This window comes from Equus przewalskii, chromosome 13 (genome assembly GCF_037783145.1).
Source record: "Equus przewalskii isolate Varuska chromosome 13, EquPr2, whole genome shotgun sequence".
Lineage (NCBI taxonomy): Eukaryota > Metazoa > Chordata > Mammalia > Perissodactyla > Equidae > Equus > Equus przewalskii.
Window position 1 is genome coordinate 34,169,876 of NC_091843.1, and position 18,886 is coordinate 34,188,761.

The window sequence follows — 18,886 nt, forward strand, 5'->3', positions numbered from 1 at the left end:
AAGAATTGGAGGAAGCGAAGGAAAAGGAGAGGAAGGTGTGGGAGAGGGAAAAGTATAAAAACCTCTGGGACAGAGGAGCCGGAGGCTGGGGATTCCCCCAGGCAGGGGCTCAGGCTGGACCAGATGCAGAGAACAATGGGCCTGGAGGCTGCAGAGCCAGAAGGGAAGGAGGAGGGAGCCCACGAGGTCAGGTCAGAGAGGGCCTTGTGCTTCAAAAGCCAAGGCCATGGGCACCCTCATGACTGAGGGACTGCCCCAGGGCCAGTGCAAGAACCAGAGGCAGCCACAGGGTGGGACAAGCTGTGCAGATCACAACTCCCACCCCTAACAATGATGTCATTGCCTGTGACTAGGTCCTTCATACATCATTTCATTTCATCCTCACAATTTTCTGCTGAGAGGGCTAGTATTCTTATTGCTGTTCTCACTCTAAAGATGAGATGGGGGAGACCCAGAGAGGTTAAGTGACTCATCCCACCTGACCCAGCTGGTAAGTTGCAGAGCCAGGATTTGAACCTAAGCAGTTTGGCTGTGATGGCCACTCTCTTAATCACAGCAGCTTCCCATGAGGCAAAAATGAATGATCAGGGCAGAGTCAAGTGGGAAAAAGGGAACGGGAGAGGAATAACGGGGAAATGACGGAAACAAAGAGAGACAAGGAAGGGAAGAGAGCCGGGGAACATGGCTTGCCCAGGATGGGCATCAGGCCCTGTGTGGACAGGCAGGGGCTCAGACCCTCGGCTCACTTGGCCGCACAGGGGCTCCCTTTCCCTCAGCAGCTGCCTTACAGTGTGGATAGCACCTTCCCATCCGGCTGGCCGGAGCCCCCTGCTGCATCCTCAGCGGCAGGCCACTTGGCTTCACGGGAAGTGCTCTTTCTCTAATTGGCATTGAAACTCACAGCCCTCCCTTTTCCTGTAGGTGGGGTTTCCATAGGAAAAAGCTGCTTCTCTGTTTCCCCAGGCTAGCAACTGTTTGGAAGTCAGATCTTCACATCCTGCTCTACTGGGTCAGTCCCTCTTGGACCGGCTCTCGTCCATCATTTGCTGAAGGGAACCAACACATGCCCATCTGCAAGGTCTCCCCCAGCAATTTTACTTCATTGGTGCTTGGACCTCTCAGATTTCTTCAGATGAAGATGGCCTTGCCTGGGAATCCTGCTAGTTCCATCATCATCTAATTATGGGACGAGGCTGCGCCAGCAGGTCTGGGGGCCAGAGAACGGGGCTAATCCGGCCCCCCAGGAAACACTGGAGGACTTGCCCAGCCTTTGAAGAACTCTAGTGGTTTGTAAATCTGGCCCACTCTGGCGGTAAGCATGATGCGACTTCTGTCACTTCTGCTGGGGCTTTTGGGGCCAGGGAGCTACTTGTTCCTTTCAGGAGATTGTCAGGAGGTGGCAACTCTCACTGTGAAATACCAAGTGTCAGAGGAAGTGCCGTCTGGCACCGTGATAGGGAAGCTGTCCCAGGAACTGGGCAGGGAGGAGAGGCGTGGGCAAGCGGGTACTGCCTTCCAGGTCTTGCAGCTCCCTCAGGCGCTCCCCATCCAGGTGGACTCTGAGGACGGCCGGCTCAGCACAGGGAGGCGGCTGGACCGAGAGCAGCTTTGCCGGCAGCAGGATCCCTGCCTGGTTTCCTTTGACGTGCTTGCCACAGGGGATTTGGCTCTGATCCACGTGGAGATCCAGGTGCTGGACATCAATGACCACCAGCCACAGTTTCCTAAAGGGGAGCAGGAGCTGGAAATCTCTGAGAGTGCCTCTCTGCGCACCCGGATCCCCCTGGACAGAGCCCTTGACCCAGATACTGGCCCCAACACCCTGTATTCCTACACCCTGTCTCCTAGCGAGCACTTTGCCCTGGATGTCATTGTGGGGCCTGATGAGACCAAACACGCGGAACTTGTGGTGGTAAAGGAGCTGGACAGGGAAATCCACTCATATTTTGATCTGGTGTTAACTGCCTACGACAGTGGGAATCCCCCCAAGTCAGGCACCAGCTTAGTCAAGGTCAACGTCCTGGACTCCAATGACAACAGCCCTGTGTTTGCTGAGAGCTCACTGGCACTAGAAATCCAAGAAGACGCTGCCCCTGGTACTCTCCTCATAAACTTGACTGCCACAGACCCTGACCAAGGTCCCAACGGGGAGGTGGAGTTCTTCCTCAGCAAGCATGTGCCTCCAGAGGTGCTGGACACCTTCAGTATTGATGCCAAGACTGGCCAGGTGATTCTGCGTCAACCCTTAGACTATGAGAAGAATCCTGCCTATGAGGTGGATGTCCAGGCAAGGGACCTGGGTCCCAATCCCATCCCAGCCCATTGCAAAGTTCTCATTAAGGTTCTGGACGTCAATGACAATGCCCCAAGCATCCACATCACATGGGCCTCCCAGCCATCGCTGGTATCAGAAGCTCTTCCCAAGGACAGTTTCATTGCTCTTGTCATGGCAAACGACTTGGACTCGGGAAACAATGGTTTGGTCCACTGTTGGTTGATCCAAGAGCTAGGCCACTTCAGGCTGAAAAGGACCAATGGCAACACATACATGCTGCTAACCAATGCCACACTGGACAGAGAGCAGTGGCCTAAATATACCCTCACTCTCTTGGCCCAAGACCAAGGACCCCAGCCCTTATCAGCCAAGAAACCGCTCAGCATTCAGATCAGTGATGCCAATGACAATGCACCTGTGTTTGAGAAGAGCAGGTATGAGATCTCCACTCGGGAAAACAACCTACCCTCTCTTCACCTCATTACCATCAAGGCTCATGATGCAGACTTGGGCATTAATGGAAAAATCTCATACCGCATCCAGGACTCCCCAGTTTCTCACTTGGTAGCTATTGACTCAGACACAGGAGAGGTCACTGCTCAGAGGTCACTGGACTATGAACAGATGGCCAACTTTGAGTTCCGCGTGATTGCAGAGGACAGAGGACAGCCCCAGCTGGCATCCAGTGTCTCCGTGTGGGTCAGCCTCCTGGATGCCAATGATAATGCCCCAGAAGTGACTCATCCCATATTAAGCAATGGAAAAGCCAGCCTCTCAGTGCTTGTAAATACCTCCACGGGCCACCTTCTGGTGCCCATTGATACTCCCAATGGCTTGGGTCCAGTGGGTGCCGACACACCACCACTGACCCCTCACAGCTCCCGGCCATTCCTTTTGGTGACCATTGCAGCAAGAGATGCAGACTCAGGGATAAATGGAGAGCTCCTGTACAGCATTCGGAATGGGAATGAAGCCCATCTCTTTGTCCTCGACCCCTACCTGGGGCACTTGTTCATCAACATCACCAATGCCAGCAGCCTCATTGGGAGTAAGTGGGAGCTGGAAATAGTGGTAGAAGACCGTGGCAGCCCCTCCTTGCAGACCCGAGCCCTGTTGAGGGTCTTGTTTGTCACCAGCATGGACCACTTGAGGGACTCAGCCCCTGAGCCCGGAGCCCTGAGCACATTGGTGCTGATGGTGATTTGCCTGGTCGTCCCGATGGCCATCTTTGGGCTGATCTTGGCTCTGATCATGTCCATCTGCCGGACAGAGAAGAAGGGCAACAGGGCCTACAACTGCCGGGAGGCCGAGTCTACCTACCGCCACCAGCCCAAGAGGCCCCAGAAACATATTCAGAAGGCGGACATCCACCTCGTGCCTGTACTCAGAGGCCAGGCAGATGACCCTGGAGAGGTTGGGCAGCCCCACAAGGATGCAGGCAAGGAAGTAATGATGGAAGCAGGCTGGGATCCCTGCCTGCAGGCTCCCTTTCACCTCACACCAACTCTGTACAGGACCCTTCGTAACCAAGGCAACCAGGGATCCCTAGCCGAGAGCCGAGAGGTGCTGCAGGACACTGTCAACCTCCTTTTCAACCATCCCAGGCAGAGGAACGCCTCCCGGGAGAACCTGAACCTTCCTGAGCCCCAGCCTGCAATGAGTCAGCCACGCTCAAGGCCCCTCAAGGTTGCAGGAAGTCCCATAGGGAGGCTGCCGGGAGACCAGGGCAGCGAGGAGGCCCCACTGAGCCCACCGGCCTCCTCTGCAACCCTGAGGCGACAGCGGAATCTCAATGGCAAAGTGGTCCATGAGAAAGAGTCATGTCCCCGTCAGATCCTGCGGAGTCTGGTCCGGCTGTCTGTGGCTGCCTTCGCGGAGCGGAACCCCGTAGAAGAGCTCACTGTGGATTCTCCTCCTGTTCAGGTACCTTGGGTGTGGGCAGCTCTCTCTCTGGTCACCCCTGGATCACCACCAATAGCATCAGACACCCTCATTACCCTCACATTCCTCCCATTCATTCCTTAGGCTCATCAGGCACTTTATGGTGCATTGAAAGCAGTGGTTCAGGGCACAGCTCCGGGGTCAACAGAAATTAGCTGTGGGATTCTGGACAACTGTCTCTGAGCCTTAGTTTCCTGATCCATAAAATAGGGATGATAGTAAGAACATCTGCCTCGCAGAGTTTTCCTGAGGATTTGACCAGTTAATTCCTATAAAGCACTCACTCAGGGTGCCTGGCACAAGTAACACACAGCAAAGGTAGTGATTAAGAGTACAAGCTTTGGAGCAAGGCTGCCTGGGTTCAAATTCTGGCTCCACCTTTTCCTAGCAGTGAACCACAGGGATGTCACTCAACTTCTCTGTTGATGATGTCCATGTTAACAGCACCCATCTCTTAAGTTTGCTTGAAGATAAAATGAGTGCACTTAAAGCCTCTAGAATAGTGTCTGGCACATAGTCAGCACTCAGCAAATGTTTACGATTATTTCTGCAAAGCTCTTCTCCATCTCCACCTGCTCTCTTCTGATCTGGGCAACCTCCCCATGAAGCAGGCAGGCGTGGGCATCATTGCCCCCAGGCTCAGGGGCTGCATTTGACTTGCCTGAGACCCCAGAGCTTGCCAGCTACCTGCGGAATGGGGCAGTGGAAACCACCTTGGAATGTGGGTGTTTGGCAGATCTGGGTTCAAATTTCAGCACAACCTCTCAGGAGCTGGGCAACCTTGGGCAAGTCCTTTAATATCTGAGCCTCATTTTCCTCATCTATAACATGGGGATTATGATGCCAAACTTACCCTGTATCTGCCTCCCAGCAGGTTGAGGATTAAATGGGATGATGAAGGGCAAAGTGTCTAGTGACCCAGGATTTACGAGACACAAATGGGAGATCTTTTTCAGGGATGGTGCCTGGCTCACACCCATATCTGCTCCACTGCACCCCAGATAATTTTCCTGCACCAGGCTGCCTGCTTAAGGCATGCTTCTGTTTGGCCAGGCCATGAGCTCAGGTTTCCTGTGGAGTAAGGACATGTCTTCCTTCCCCCACCCCCTCCCCAGGAAGCCACCTGGAGAGGGCCTAGCTGCTCTCTTAGGAATCTTTTTTCTTTCTCCCCAAAGCCCCAGTACATAGATGTATACCTTAGTTGTAGGTCATTCTAGTCCTTCTACGTGGGCCGCCACCACAGCATAACTTAATGAGCGGTGTTTAGTTCTGTGCCCAGGATCCGAACCGGCAGACCTCCGGCCACAGAAGCAGAGCACGTGAACTTAACCATTCTGCCACGGGGCCAGCTCCTCTCTTAGGAAGCTTGCCCTGGACTCTATGCTGCCCCAAAGCCCAGTTGCCCAGAGCATCATTCATTCATTCATTCATTCATTCATCAAATGCTTACATGAATGAGCTCTTTGTGTCAAACACTGCTCTGGTTGTTGGTGAGCAGAGACAGCAGAAAGCAGGCATGGTGGGTGAACCCAGTAGGGTGATAGAAAGAGGGGTACCCAATTAGGATCAACCTAGGGTAAGAGACAGCTTGCCTAATGCTCAGGCCTTTCCAGCAGCACTGTGCCACAGTGGAGTCAGACCCAGGTTCAAATCCAAACCTGCCACTAATTGCTGTGGAGCCCCCCTGAGCTCCAGGTTCCACATCTGCAAAATGGGTGTGAAGGTATCTCTTCCCTCGGGTTACTGTAAGAATTAAATGAAATTGTATACCACTCGATGGTTATTAAGTGCTTATCATAAGATCTATTAATCAGTGGTTTATACGCTTTCACTTATTTAATCCTCATAACCACAACCACCACATGACCTGGGCCTCGTTATTAGTTCCTTTTTACTGCTGAGGAAACTGAGGCTCAAAATGCTTAAGCAATTTCTCAAGGCCACACAGATGGGAACTGGGGCAGGGGTAAATTTAGAATTTGAATTTGAGTCTGACTGACTCCAGAGTCTGGGCTCTAACTGTGAAGTGACCCTGAATGACAGCACTCAGCTCAGGGGGTGGCACTCGAGGAGTGTCCCTGAAATATCAACTGTCACCTGGGAAAAGGGTGGCAGTGCCTTAGGAGGGCTTCTGGGCCCAGGCTGGGAGGCGGCTCTGCCCTGAGGCAGGCAATGGGACCCTGTCCTTCCTAAGTCACAGTGAAGCCCCTGTCCTGGCCGCGTCCTCTTCCAACTCTGAGGTTGGCACTTTCTGTCTTGAGCTGCCCAGAGGGGCAGAGTGGGCCTTCCCAGCAGGAGTTGGGGTGGGCCTGAGGCAGAGACCGTGTTTCCAGGAGCAGCAACCCAAACTCCTTGCGCGTGTGGAGCATTTTTAACTTCCAAACCACCTAACTAATCCTGACAAACCTGTGAAGAAGGCTGGGTGGGTATTTCTAGCTCCAGCTCACAGATGAGGAAAGTGGGGTCAGAGTACGTCTGAAAACATTACACAAGCTAGAAATGACCTTGAACTCGAATTCAGCCTCCCAGGACTTTGTCCGTTGCCTTCTCCCTCACAAGGGACCTCCCTGACCTCTCACCCAGCTCCTGCCCCATTCTCCAGCCTTTCTGAAACTCCCTTCACCCCTTGCCCAGACCCTCACCCTCTCTCCACTTGCCAAACTCCTGTGGAATCTTGGGGTCTCAGCAGCAGTGCCTGGCGTGTAGTATGAACTCAATAAACACCTATAGAAATAAATGAATCAACTCCCTCCTATATGAACCCCCAACTTCCTCCTTGCTCCAAATTGGGTGAGGGGCCCTCCTCTGCTCCCACAGACGCCCCCTCCTTTCCCAACCCAATGCAACTCTTATAGTGACTTCTGTGCCCTGTCTTCCCTGGCAGACTGTGAGCTCCCTGAGGGCAGTGACTAGGCCTTGTTCTCATTCTTGTTCTCCTTGAATGAATGAAAGGATGAATAAATGAACGATTAAATGACACCATTTTTGCCTTCACTACAACATAGTCTTATATCTGGCCCACCAAAATTGGCTGAGTGTTTGAATACTGCTGGAGAGGGGCAGGGAATAACTCTTTAAGATAATCCTTATGAAAGTAATAATGAATCTATGTTTAGGACATGCCTTTTCACCCCCATCCACAGATTCCACCAGGAGCAGGTCACCTGGGGGGAATGAGAGCGAAGGGATGGGCCCAGAGGGTCCCCATTCTCTCTTCAGACACCTAGGTCCTGCAGTGACATGGGAAAGCAGGGAATCTGCCTGCACAGGTCCCTGCCTCTGTCACATCACAGTTCACCATCCCCCATCTGATCACACAAACATCTGAAGCTGGAGGAAAGACTATAAAAAGAAAGCGCAGCATTGAGGGAAACATCCGGCAAGGAAGTGTGCTGGGTCGGAATTGTGTGGAGTCAACAGATTTTTCCTGTCTTCTAGCAAATCTCCCAGCTGCTGTCCTTGCTGCATCAGGGCCAATTCCAGCCCAAACCAAACCACCGGGGAAATAAGTACTCGACCAAGCCCGGCGGTGGCGGCAGGTAAGGAGCACGTAGCCCCCGCAGGCTTCTCAACAGCCCCACTTGCCTGCCCTCCCCCACTGCAGCCCCTGTGACCTGAGGAAGGGTGAGCACATCCCAGAGGCTGCTCCCCTGGGAGAGTTTAGCAAACAACATCCATCCCCCGCCCCCCGCCCGGCAGCATAGTCCTGGAGCAATTGTATTTATAGTATTTACAGGACCCAGAGTCACTAAGGAAGTGACTTCATTCCTGAGGCTCTGACTGTCTGTCCTCTGATTGTAGAGGTGCTGGGCTATGGGCTTTAAATCTATAACTTTCGGCTTTCTTTCTCTTGACCCTTAAACACAATATCAGGGTTCCTGGCTAAAGACGTGGGTGGGGGAGTGTGTGGGTGTGTTCCTTTGTGCTGGCCTAGAATTAAAGAAACCTCAAGAGGACATCTGATCTAACTCCTTCATGTTGCAGATGGAGAAACTGAGGCTATAGGTAGTTTGATCCAACCCAGCTACGTAAACTTGAGTAAACCAGATAAATCCTCAGGGCCTCATTTTCTCATCTGTAAATGGAGGTCACCACACTTCCTTGTAGTGATGGAGTAAGGATTTAATGATTGAATGTAGTCTAAGCCCATAGGCAGCGCACAACCAATGCTAAATCGTTTCCCCTTGAAGTGACTTTGCTCAAGAACACATAGTCAGTGAGTGGCAAAGCTGGGACCAGCCCCCAGGGCACCTGACTCCTGATTCACTGTTCTTGCTGTGACAACTTGTAGCTTCTTCTTTGTAAAGATGGTGAGAGGTAACATACAGCGGCAGCGAGTACACAACTCCAGAGTCACAGCCTAGACTTGAATTCGTTCCTTATCACTTAATCTATGGGGACCTTGGGCGAGCTGCATCATCTTCACAAGGCTTGGTTTTCTCATTTGTACAATAGGGATGATAACATGAGAACCCCTTACAGATGTGAAAGTTTTGATGAGAAGGTGCATGTACCTTGCAAAGCATAAGGCCTGACTCAGAGTTATTGCTCAATAAATATTAGTTGTTGTCATTATTACTTGCAAACTTCTCACCTCCCTGCTTATCCCTTCATAGCAGAAATGGCCATAGAAAAAATGAGAAAGGACCCCTAGGCCTTAAAGCCCCTCAGGGAGCTTTCCCGCCTGCTGGGATGAGGGGCCAGGCCTGCCCCCCCCCCCCCATGCTGAGGCAGTCCCAGGAACTGGCCTCCCCCAGGTGCCAGGGAGGGCTTAGGGGAGGAAGAGGCCAGTGTGGAGACAGGGTACTCGATACTGAGTGGCTTTTGGTTGCTTCTCCTCAGCTACATCCTCTATTGACCTGCTCTTCTGACTGGGGATTTGGCCACCAATAGGGAGGAAGGAATATTCAATCACTCAGTCCACAAAGCATTTAGTAAGAACCTGCAATGTGCCAGGCCCTGTTCTCAGCACTGGTGAGAGAACAGAGAAGGAGACAGACGAAAAATCCCTGCCCTCACTGGAGCTCAGACTCCGATGGGGGGATGGACGGATGGAGGGATGGATGGATAAATGGATGGTTGGATGACGGCACTGGATCAAGTGAAGTTTACTAAACTCCTACTGTGTGCCAGGCAGTGTGAAGGAATGGGAGGAACAATGGTGAGTAATCATATCAATGCCTTCATAGTCACTTCTGTTTGCTGAATGCTTACAACCTGCCAGGCACTGTGCTAAGCTCTTTACAACAATGTCTCCTTTTACCCTCACAATGCCCCATGAGCTGGGTATTATTTTATTACCGCCATTTTACCGAAGAGGAAACAGACTCAGAGTAGGCAGGAGGGCTGGGATCAAGTAACCCAGGTTGGTCTGGCCAAGCTGTGGATCCATATGGATGAATGAATGATGGCATGAATAGAAAAATGTTCATGAGCAGGAATGAACGAATCTATGTGTGAATTTCTTCACTCGTGGATTGGGTTGGTTTCCTTTGCAGGAGTGCAATCCCAGATACAGATGGGCCAGGTGCCAGGGCTGGTGGCCAGGCAGAACCAGACCAGGAGGAAGGGCCCTTGGACCCTGAAGAGGACCTCTCTGTGAAGCAGCTGCTAGAAGAAGAGCTGTCGAGCTTGCTGGACCCCAACACAGGTAGGGACTCCTTAGGGTCACCCCAATCCTGCTTCTGCCCTTACAGTCCCCTCACGTGCCCAGGCTTTAGAGTTCTGCTCCAATCTACAGCTGGGAAACATAGCCATTCTGTTTCTGGGGAGGAATGACTATCAGCAATATTTTACTTCCCCTGGAGCTTTAGAAGATCTTCAGTTGTTTAAAGACCAGATTCTACTTTGATTATTCATTTTTAAAATCATCATAAGAATAGTGAACAATTACTGAGCTCTTGGTGTGCACCAGGTACCAGGAAAGCATCTTATACACATGATCTCATTTAAGCTTCCAAACAGTCCTTGGAAGCAGATGCTATGAGCTCCAATTTAGAGATAAGCAAACTGAGGCTCAGAGAGGTAATGAGCCTGCCCAGAGTCATCCAGCTCATCAGTGGTTGAAGGGAGCCAACCTGGGCCTGCCTGCCATCTGGAGACCTCCCCTGACCTCCTAAATCACTTATCTGCATTTCTTTGGTGTGTTTAAATATCTTTTCACCCTCAGAACTGAGTCAACTCTTCAGTGTGCTAACATTTCTAACTGAAACTAAATGAATTTCTTCTAGAGAAACAATTAGTTTTGACAATAAATACATAAGGCGAACTCTCATTCAAGAATCTGCCACCTGTCCGCCCTGCTGTGGACACAGGTCAGCCTCCTTTAGGTAACACACTTAGGTCCGACGATCCCTACGCTGTGGTTTTCTGTTTCTGTAGCCAATAAGCTACTTCTCATCTGGATATATCCGGTGTGCTCCATCTGGCTGCAAACACACTGAAGGCATGGCAGGGACTTCCCTTTCTTTGGTTAAAAAAATACACTAATATTTATCGAGTGCTTTCTATGTCCCTCTTCTAAGTGCCTCGTGAGAAAATCTTACGAGGTAGGGACTATTCATTATCCTCATTTCATAAAGGAAGAAACTGAGGGGCAAGGGTGTTTAATAATTTTCCCAAAGTTGCACAGCCAATGGTTATTAACACAGGCAGTGTGGCTCTAAAGTAAAATTAAGTAAAATGATATCTAATTGAAATTAAGTAAAATGAAAAATTCAGTTCCTCAGTCATACGAGCCACATTGCAAGTGCTCAATAGCCACACGTGGTTAGTGGATATTGCTTTGGACAGCACCTACATAGAAAGTTTTATAGGACAGCATTGTCTAAATTTAGGACCATGAGGTTCAATAAAGTAGCCACTAGCCACATGTGAACATGGCTGGTTCTAATTGAGATGTGACATAAGTATAGAATACTTCCAGATTTTGAAGACTTAGTATGAAAAAAGAATGTAAAATATCTCATTAATAATTTTAAAAATATTGATTACATGATAAAATAATAAGTATAAAAATATTTTAGAAATTAATTTCCCCTTTTCTTTTCTTTTTACTTTTTTAACGTGGCCACTAGAAAATTTAAATAACCTCTGTGGCTCCCATTATATCTCTATTGGCCAGCTCTGGGCTGGAACCCATGGGTCAATTCCTGCATGGTCCTGCTTCCCCACAGCACGGCGGGGCTGGAAGAAGCGGGAGGATGAAGAGGGCAGCAGGGCTAGAAAAGCCTGTGCTGCTCACAGGCTGGACTGCGGTGGAGCTACTGGTGAGCACGCCTAACACTGGGGTCTTGGCTGCATCAGATAAAAGCGCCACCTGAGGATGTGATGATGACAGTGTTTTCCTGATTGCATGAGCTCACTGAATGCTCACAGCAATCAGACAAGATGAGTACTACTATTTCACCACTTTATGGGAGAAAAAGGAGGCTCAGAGAGGTGAAGCAATTTTCCCAAGGTCACACTGCTCATAAGCAGCAAAGCTGGGAAATCAAACCCTGGTCGTCCCAGGGCCCACCTGCCACGGAGTGAATTTTCCATCACTGTTCAGCCATTCTCATACACCCCAGTGATTTTCTCATTCCAAGCTTCATTCCTTCTGAAGCTCTCTGACCCTTGTACAAGGAAAGGCCTGATTCTGTAACACCAAACGAGTTCCAACCTTATTACCCCAGAGTCTCAAGGAACTAAGGTTTACATTTCCCAAATGTCGAGGGTTAATATTTATGTTCATTCAATCACTCAGTAAACATTCACTAAGTCCCAGGCGTGGGCTGGACCAATCGGGACGGGGCCTGACCCCGCCTCTCAGCCCACACAGTCCCCGCACTGACAAGGCAAGACGGAGACTCATTTATCGGTATAAATAGAAGCGATTAGCTGTATTTTGGAATAACTTTTCCAAATTACGAAAGTAATATTTGGTTAACATAGAAAAATGTAGATAAACAAAGAGAGAATAAATCACTTCTGCCCAGGGGTAATTTCAGTTAACACCTTGACAGACCTCCTTCCGATCTTTTATTCTCTGCACAGATTTTAAAGCAGCTCACCTTAAACAAACATTAAATACATGTGAAAGTAGATGTGCTTTTTTTTTTTTAAAGACACAGTTTCCTAACCACAGTACTTATACTTTCCTCTGGCTTGCCCTGGGACTAGTTTTTTGAGGCAGAATTTTCTGTTGAAGAGACGGGAAAAGGAGAAGTGCGATGGTGGCACTGGGGATCTCGGGGGCAGTTTTTCACAGCCGGTTCCCTTCCTGGGATAGCCCTCAGGCAGCCAGCCCCTTCCCAGCCTGCCTCTAGGCCAGAGTTTCCAGCAGCTTGAGTGGTGAAGGTTGAGGAGCTGAGGGCATGAGGCCAAGTGGTGACAGTACAGACCTCAGCGGGCCTGGGAATCCCAGAGGCCACAGCGGGGCACCTGGAGCATCCAGGGGAGGAAGAGTGGGGAGGGTGGTGCCGTCACAGGGGGCTTCGAAGGCATCAGGCCTGGGGTCAGATCCAGGTTTGGTTGCCTGGTAGATCTGTAATTTAACTTGTCAGAACTTCAGTTTCCTCATCCATAAAATGGGATACTCTTGACTTCCGAGGTTTGTGTGGAGGTTAAATGAAATAATGATGTAAATTGCTTGGCACAGAAGTACTTAATAAGTGGTCACTATTATTATGAATATGAACAGAAGGGAGGACCAAGCCAGGAACCCCAGTCTTGGCTAAGAAAGGGATTTTTCCCCCATCCTCAGCTAGTGGTGCCCCGGCTATACAGGAATAGGGTGAAAGACGCCTGGACCTGAAGCACACCACGGACGGGGAAATTCTTTAGAAACAGGCCAACTTCTAATTCTGGGCCTTCCTTCTCCTCCTGCCTCCTCCCCACTCAGCTCACGTGCCTACTTCAGTCAGCCGCCTTCCTGCCCAGCGAGCATCCCTGTCAGGGCCTCTTCCTTCCCGTCCCCCTCTGGCCACCGCATCTGTCCCCCGCCACTTCCCTTCCCTCCTTTGTCCGGTGCCCTTGCCCTGCCCGCAGCCCCACCCTCGCCCGCCTGTCCCTTCCCTGGGCCGGGTCCTCACTGTGTCCCCTCCTCCCCTTGCAGGCCTGGCCCTGGACCGGCTGAGCACCCCAGACCCGGCCTGGATGGCAAGGCTCTCTTTGCCCCTCACCACCAACTACCGTGACAACGTGTGCTCCCCGGATGCTGCGGCTTTGGAGGAGCCAAAGACCTTCCAGACATTCGGCAAGGCGACAGGGCCTGAGCTGAGCCCAACAGGCACGAGGCTGGCCAGCACCTTCCTCTCGGAGATGAGCTCGCTGTTGGAGATGCTCCTGGAGCAGCGCTCCGGCGTCCCCGTGGAGGCCGCCTCCGAGGTGCTGCGGCGGCTCTCCGTCTGCGGAAGGACCCTCAGTCTAGACCTGGCCACCAGCGGGAACTCAGGAATGGAAGTACAGGGGGGCCCAGGTAGAAAGAGGGGGGCTGAGAGCAGGACCAGCAGCGGCAGCAGCAGCAGGGGCCTGTGGGTCCAGGAACCAGGAGCCCTGGGAGATGTTAGGGAGCCCAGGCCCTGAGGATCCTGGGACATGAGCTGGTTTCTCAAATCTTTGAATTCACTGACCAGAGGTGGCCCGAGAATCTCAGGGTGATCGATGCTGCCCCACAGAGGAGGCAGGGGCCTCAGGACTAACAGCTGGCCGACCAAAGCAGCCCCTTGTTAGGGGTGGCTCTGCCTGTGAATTTTTTGGAGGATGGAGACAGTTTGTGGCTGAGATAAGTGTTTGCTGGCAAAACACACGTAGAGCACAGAAGGTCGGTCCTCCTGTGGAACAGATGCCAAGGAGTGTCACAAGCAGGAAAGGATGGCCTCAATGCATACTTGAGGGTGGGGATTGGATCCTGGGGCGCCAGGTGAAGCTCTCTGACCTACTAATAAAGGAAAAGCAGTAGCTCATTTTCCTGTTTGCACCTGTCAAGAGGGAGGAGAGAAGAGCAACACAGTGAGGGTTCTTTATCGTTCAGTCCCAGGTATGAGGGGCGCGCTGAGCCTGGACAGGAGTTGGGCACACTGGTGCACAGTGTCAGGTACGCAGTAATGGACATGTGTGCTCTTGACCCCACTCATCTGTTGCTACATTATCAAATAATCTGCTTCTCAGCTGGAAAAGTAGAGCTAAGAAAAACGTGACTATTTACAGAGCATTTACATGAGCCAGGCACCAGGCTTACGATAGGACTTAATTTAATTTCCCAAGAACCCTGGGAGGGAGGTGTTATTATCCCCATTTCATAGACAGAGACACGAGGCTTGGAGAGGCTGAGTGTCTTGCCCAAGATCAAAAGAAGAAGCAGAGCTAGGATTTGGAGGCAGGCTTGTCTGACCCCGAAACCCATGCCCTTGAGCTTGACAGTAGACTGCCAGCCAAGGAAAGAAAATGAAAAGCGCCCAGGTGAGCTTTTCCTGTAGTGGACTTGTCTGAGCTCCCCTCAAGAAACACTGTTGAGAAGAACATTTCCAAAGCTGCTCAGGCCTGCATGCTTCTGCGCTCCCACACACAGACAGAGAGGGCCTGGGGTCTGACCTGAGGCAGCCCTGGGCCTCTGCAGGCTCCTGTCCTTTCCCAGCCAGCAGCCCTTCAGGTACAGAAGTCATCTTTCCAGACCCACCGTTCGTGGGTAAATCTTCCTCCATCAGGGCAGATTCAGGCCTCTGAATTCAGGCCCTAGAGGACAGTGCGTGAACTGAGTCTATGAGATCGACACTGACAGCAACAAACCTTCCAGGAGAGGAAGGAGTGAAGAAATAGTAAATATTTTCCCAAGGCTCAGCCTTATAATTTTCCTGGAAATTTCCAAGCAGTCGTTCAGCTAGCTTCTCAATAGCATGGCGCTCTCCTGGACACTGATGGCAAAAATTCCCCTCTCTGTTCCTCCTTTTGTCCTCCTGTGGAGCTCAGTACTCATGTTCACTGTCCACATAAATGGGCCAATATAGTCCCAAGAGATAATGAAAACCATAGAGAACCAGAGATAATGAAAACCATATGTACTTGGATGCAGCATGGCATCATTATTCCATTATTCCACTTCATAGATGAGGGAAATGAGATCCCCACAAATTAAGTGCTTTCAGGAACAGCGTCTCTGAGTCTCTGATCACCTCACTTCAGGTCAGATTGCTCTCTTTACCAGACCTGTAGTTTTCAAGCGATTGGGTTCCACAAGTCAGTGAGAGTAACCAGGGGAGACCAAGCAGGCAGGGTCTCCAGCCTGACCAGCCAGGTGCTTGAAACACAGCGACACTCGATGAACACTTGTTGAATGGATGAGGGAATGATAAATGAGTCAATAAATGTTTCAGAGTTCCCTTTTATCTATATTGGAGCTCTAGGTAAGACTTCATTAGGAAAAAAACAGTTCCATTATGTGAACACAAAGTCTGAAAACCACAGCAGACACTGTTGACCCCCCCAGTTACTAGTGGCTTTTCAGAGCAGAGCTGATGTCGGGAGGGTGAAGAGAAGAAGAGGTGAGGAGGAGGTGACCTAAGGAACCTGGAACCATGGCCGGAGACTGGATCGTTGGATGCGCTGGGTCACTGCCTTGCTCTAGTTCAACAGTCCTGCCTCTGTCGTCCTCAGACCCCAGAATACTAAGCAGAATTTCATGCACAAGCATTTTTCTAGGCAGAAGATACAAAGTTCTCGTCAGATTCTCAAAGGAACCTGTGAACTATGACGGTAGTACAGCACTACTCTAAGTCACTCTCTAAACCTCCACAGATGTGGGCAACTTTAGTCATCAGGAGTCTGAGCATTTTATAGCCAAGGAAGTGGCAAAACAGCAAAGACTGACTTGCCCAAAACCACATGGCAGGTTTGTGGCAGCGCTAGCATCTTGATCTGGGATTTAGTTTAAAGTTCTTTCTAATACATCGAGGGTTCTTAACCTGGGGTCGTTGGTTGGGTTTCAGGATCTATGAACCTACTGAATTGAATGCAAAATTGGGAGGGTGCACATTTTTCTATGGAAAGGAGTCAGTGCTTTCATCACATTCTCAAAGGGCTCTATGACCTAAATAAGGTTAAGGACCACCACACTCCTTTAGGTCAGTCCTCAGTTCTGCCTTCCCTTGCAGAACCTGCAGAACTCACGGGTAGGGTTGCTCCTGTTCTGAGGCAACCAATCTTTGCTCAGGGTTGGGGTGAATGTATGTGAGGGCTGGTGTTCTCGCCCACAGCATGCAACCCCCTCCTAGCATGTTGATACCAGCCCTTTCTTAATGACAGGCTACGAGTGAGATAGTGTATATGGTAACAGCACTGAGTGTGCTGAACAGGAAGGTTACAGAAACTTCTTGACATCAGCCAAGATGTCAAAGCCGAGACTTTGGATGTGCTCAGAACAGTTTCCACCAAGATGAGCTCTGTCCCTTGGGAAACGGAGGGAGCAGGCAAGCCAGCCAGCGCTCAGTTAAATGTCGTCTTAATTTGGAAAGCGCAGAGGGACATTTTATATCAACTGTCAGCCATTCGCCAGCACCAGGAGTGCAATGCAATGCTCACTCGGAGCCCGGGGGCAGCTCAGAGATTGACAGGCAGCCTCCCTGTCTGTCACCCAACCTGAACTTGGCAGCTCACTGACCCTACCTCTCTTCTGGCTGAAACAAGACTGAGATGGCAGCCACTACCTTTGGGACTCCGGAGAGAACCAAATCCCAAAAAGGAGAGGACAGGATGGGGGAGGGAGGAGTTTCAGCATAGACTCAGCCTGGCACATAGTGTGTACCTAGAAAACAGGTCAGCCCTTTCCAGCTCCTACTAAGTACTGGGTACAATGTAATGGGTGGGGGGAGGAGGTAAGCATGATCAGAAACACTTATTCAACAAACACTATTTATTGAGCAATTACTACATGTCAGAAGCAGCACTAGGAATAGCAGTGGGGGGAGGGGTACACAGAATCATTCATTCAACATTTATTTTAATATTCAACAAATATTTAACGCACCTACTATGTGCTGGGTGGGCTTGGTGCTGGGTGTTGGGTGGACAGGGGGCAATGCATAGAATCACACACTCACTGAATAAATGTTTACTGAGCATTTACTGAGTGTCCTGCACTGTATTAGCACTGAAGATAAAATGAACCAAGCAGCCTTGTTCTCACTGTTGTCAGGGCTCCCTGAAAACAGCATTTCCAGATAAGGAAACTGAGACAGCAGAGCCTTGCACAAAGGTCTCATTGCTGAGGGCAAAGGCCTCAAACCTTGGGTCACCCTGTATTCCGACCCAGGCTGGCCCTGCTGACAGGGGCCACCTCCCTGTCCGCCTCTCACATTTCCTTTCAGGACACTGACTATGAGTCATTAATATCGGAATTTTCACAGCAAGAATGCAGCAGTTCCCGGGTCTGCCGATGAAGCCCATCCCCTGGGACCGATGGAAACCGCAGTGAATGAACAGCCAAGGATTTTTGGTCCCTTGACAGCATCTCTCACGACTCTTCCATCCTTCCCTTTCCACAAAGAGAGCTTAAAAATATCCCATCTTCACGTTTGGCACACCAAATTTAATGAGTACTTAACTTGTAACAACGGAGGGGGAGGGGAGGCGCATGTGGCCTTCAACACAGGACGCCCAGTGTTCCCGGACTATCTGAAGTGCCCCTCAGCCCCAGACATGGTCAGGAGGAAGTGGTAATCAGAGAACCCAAAATGTCAAGAGGAGGGGAAGAGGCTGGCAAGTGGGGCTCCACGGGAGGGCAGGAAGTGACATCTTACACAGATGGTGCCCCAGGAAGGTTCCTTTGCAATCTGCAGGGAGCCAGGCTCTGTGCTCAACTCAGGTTGGGAAACATTGGGTTAACCAAGTTCTTTACTGCAGGACTTCTTGGATCTTTGAATATGCTGATATGCATTGTGAATCTATAAAAAGGGAATGTTTAGTGCAGCATTTCCCAAACTTATTTGACCACAGAAACTTTTTTTTTTTTTTGCAGAAAGATTAGTGCACTGTGCAGCTTAAAAACCTGGGCTTTAACCAACGTGTGTATTGAGCCCTTACCTACACGGAGCCTTGTGCTAAGTGCTGAGGATAGTGAATTACAAAGACAAGGTCCCTGCTCCTAAGGAGCCATCTGTGGGAGGTAGCCAAATGAGGGGACCAGTAGGGGGAGGCCAGTGTGCAGGGCAGCCCTGGAAAGGGAGGCGCTGGAGCTAGAGGAAGCTTAGGGCTCCATCGGAGAGATGAAGGTGCTGGGAAAAATATGGCAGGACCATGAGTGGTAAGGGAGAGAAAGGGGTGGGCAGCAGAGAAGGAAATGTGGACCCCCCCAACTCCTCCCACCTCTGAACGGGCCAAGCTGGGTGGTCTTTCCCATTTGAACAGTCACCAGGGAGTTTGGTCTTCACCCCTCCCACCCCCCACCCTCAACCACATCTATGCTATTGAACTTGGGCTAACATCCAGAAGCTAGGGAGCAGCTATTCACAAATTCAGTAATTGGAATCATTAGCGTTGACTCAGAAATCATTTTTCTCTAAGTCTCTCTCTTAGCGAAGCTTTTAAGACCCTTTAAATTGGTTAATGGAGAGTTTAGAGACGAGGATGGAGCCTCGGCTTTCAGCGCCCCCTGTCCATCTCCCCAGCTCTCCTCAACACACTCAAGGGCAAGAG

At 50.6% G+C, this 18,886-nt stretch overlaps 1 protein-coding gene across 3 annotated transcripts; it reads left to right on the top strand.

Annotated features, from left to right (window-relative positions):
* The first annotated feature begins 932 nt into the window (after positions 1-932).
* Positions 933-14,163, top strand: PCDH12 (protocadherin 12). Of its 3 annotated transcripts, XR_011525516.1 has the most exons (5): positions 969-4,198; positions 7,655-7,755; positions 9,059-9,377; positions 9,715-9,866; positions 13,314-14,163. XR_011525516.1 is itself a non-coding variant. In XM_008519709.2 (4 exons), the coding sequence occupies exons 1-4, from the start codon at positions 1,319-1,321 to the stop codon at positions 13,781-13,783; spliced, it is 3,603 nt and encodes a 1,200-aa protein (XP_008517931.2). In that variant the 5' UTR covers positions 954-1,318; the 3' UTR covers positions 13,784-14,163. The 3 variants fall into 3 exon arrangements, 1 of the variants encoding a protein (XP_008517931.2); XM_008519709.2 differs by lacking the exon at positions 9,059-9,377 and having other exon boundaries at positions 954-4,198; XR_544859.2 differs by lacking the exons at positions 7,655-7,755; positions 9,059-9,377 and having other exon boundaries at positions 933-4,198.
* Positions 14,164-18,886: the final 4,723 nt, after the last annotated feature.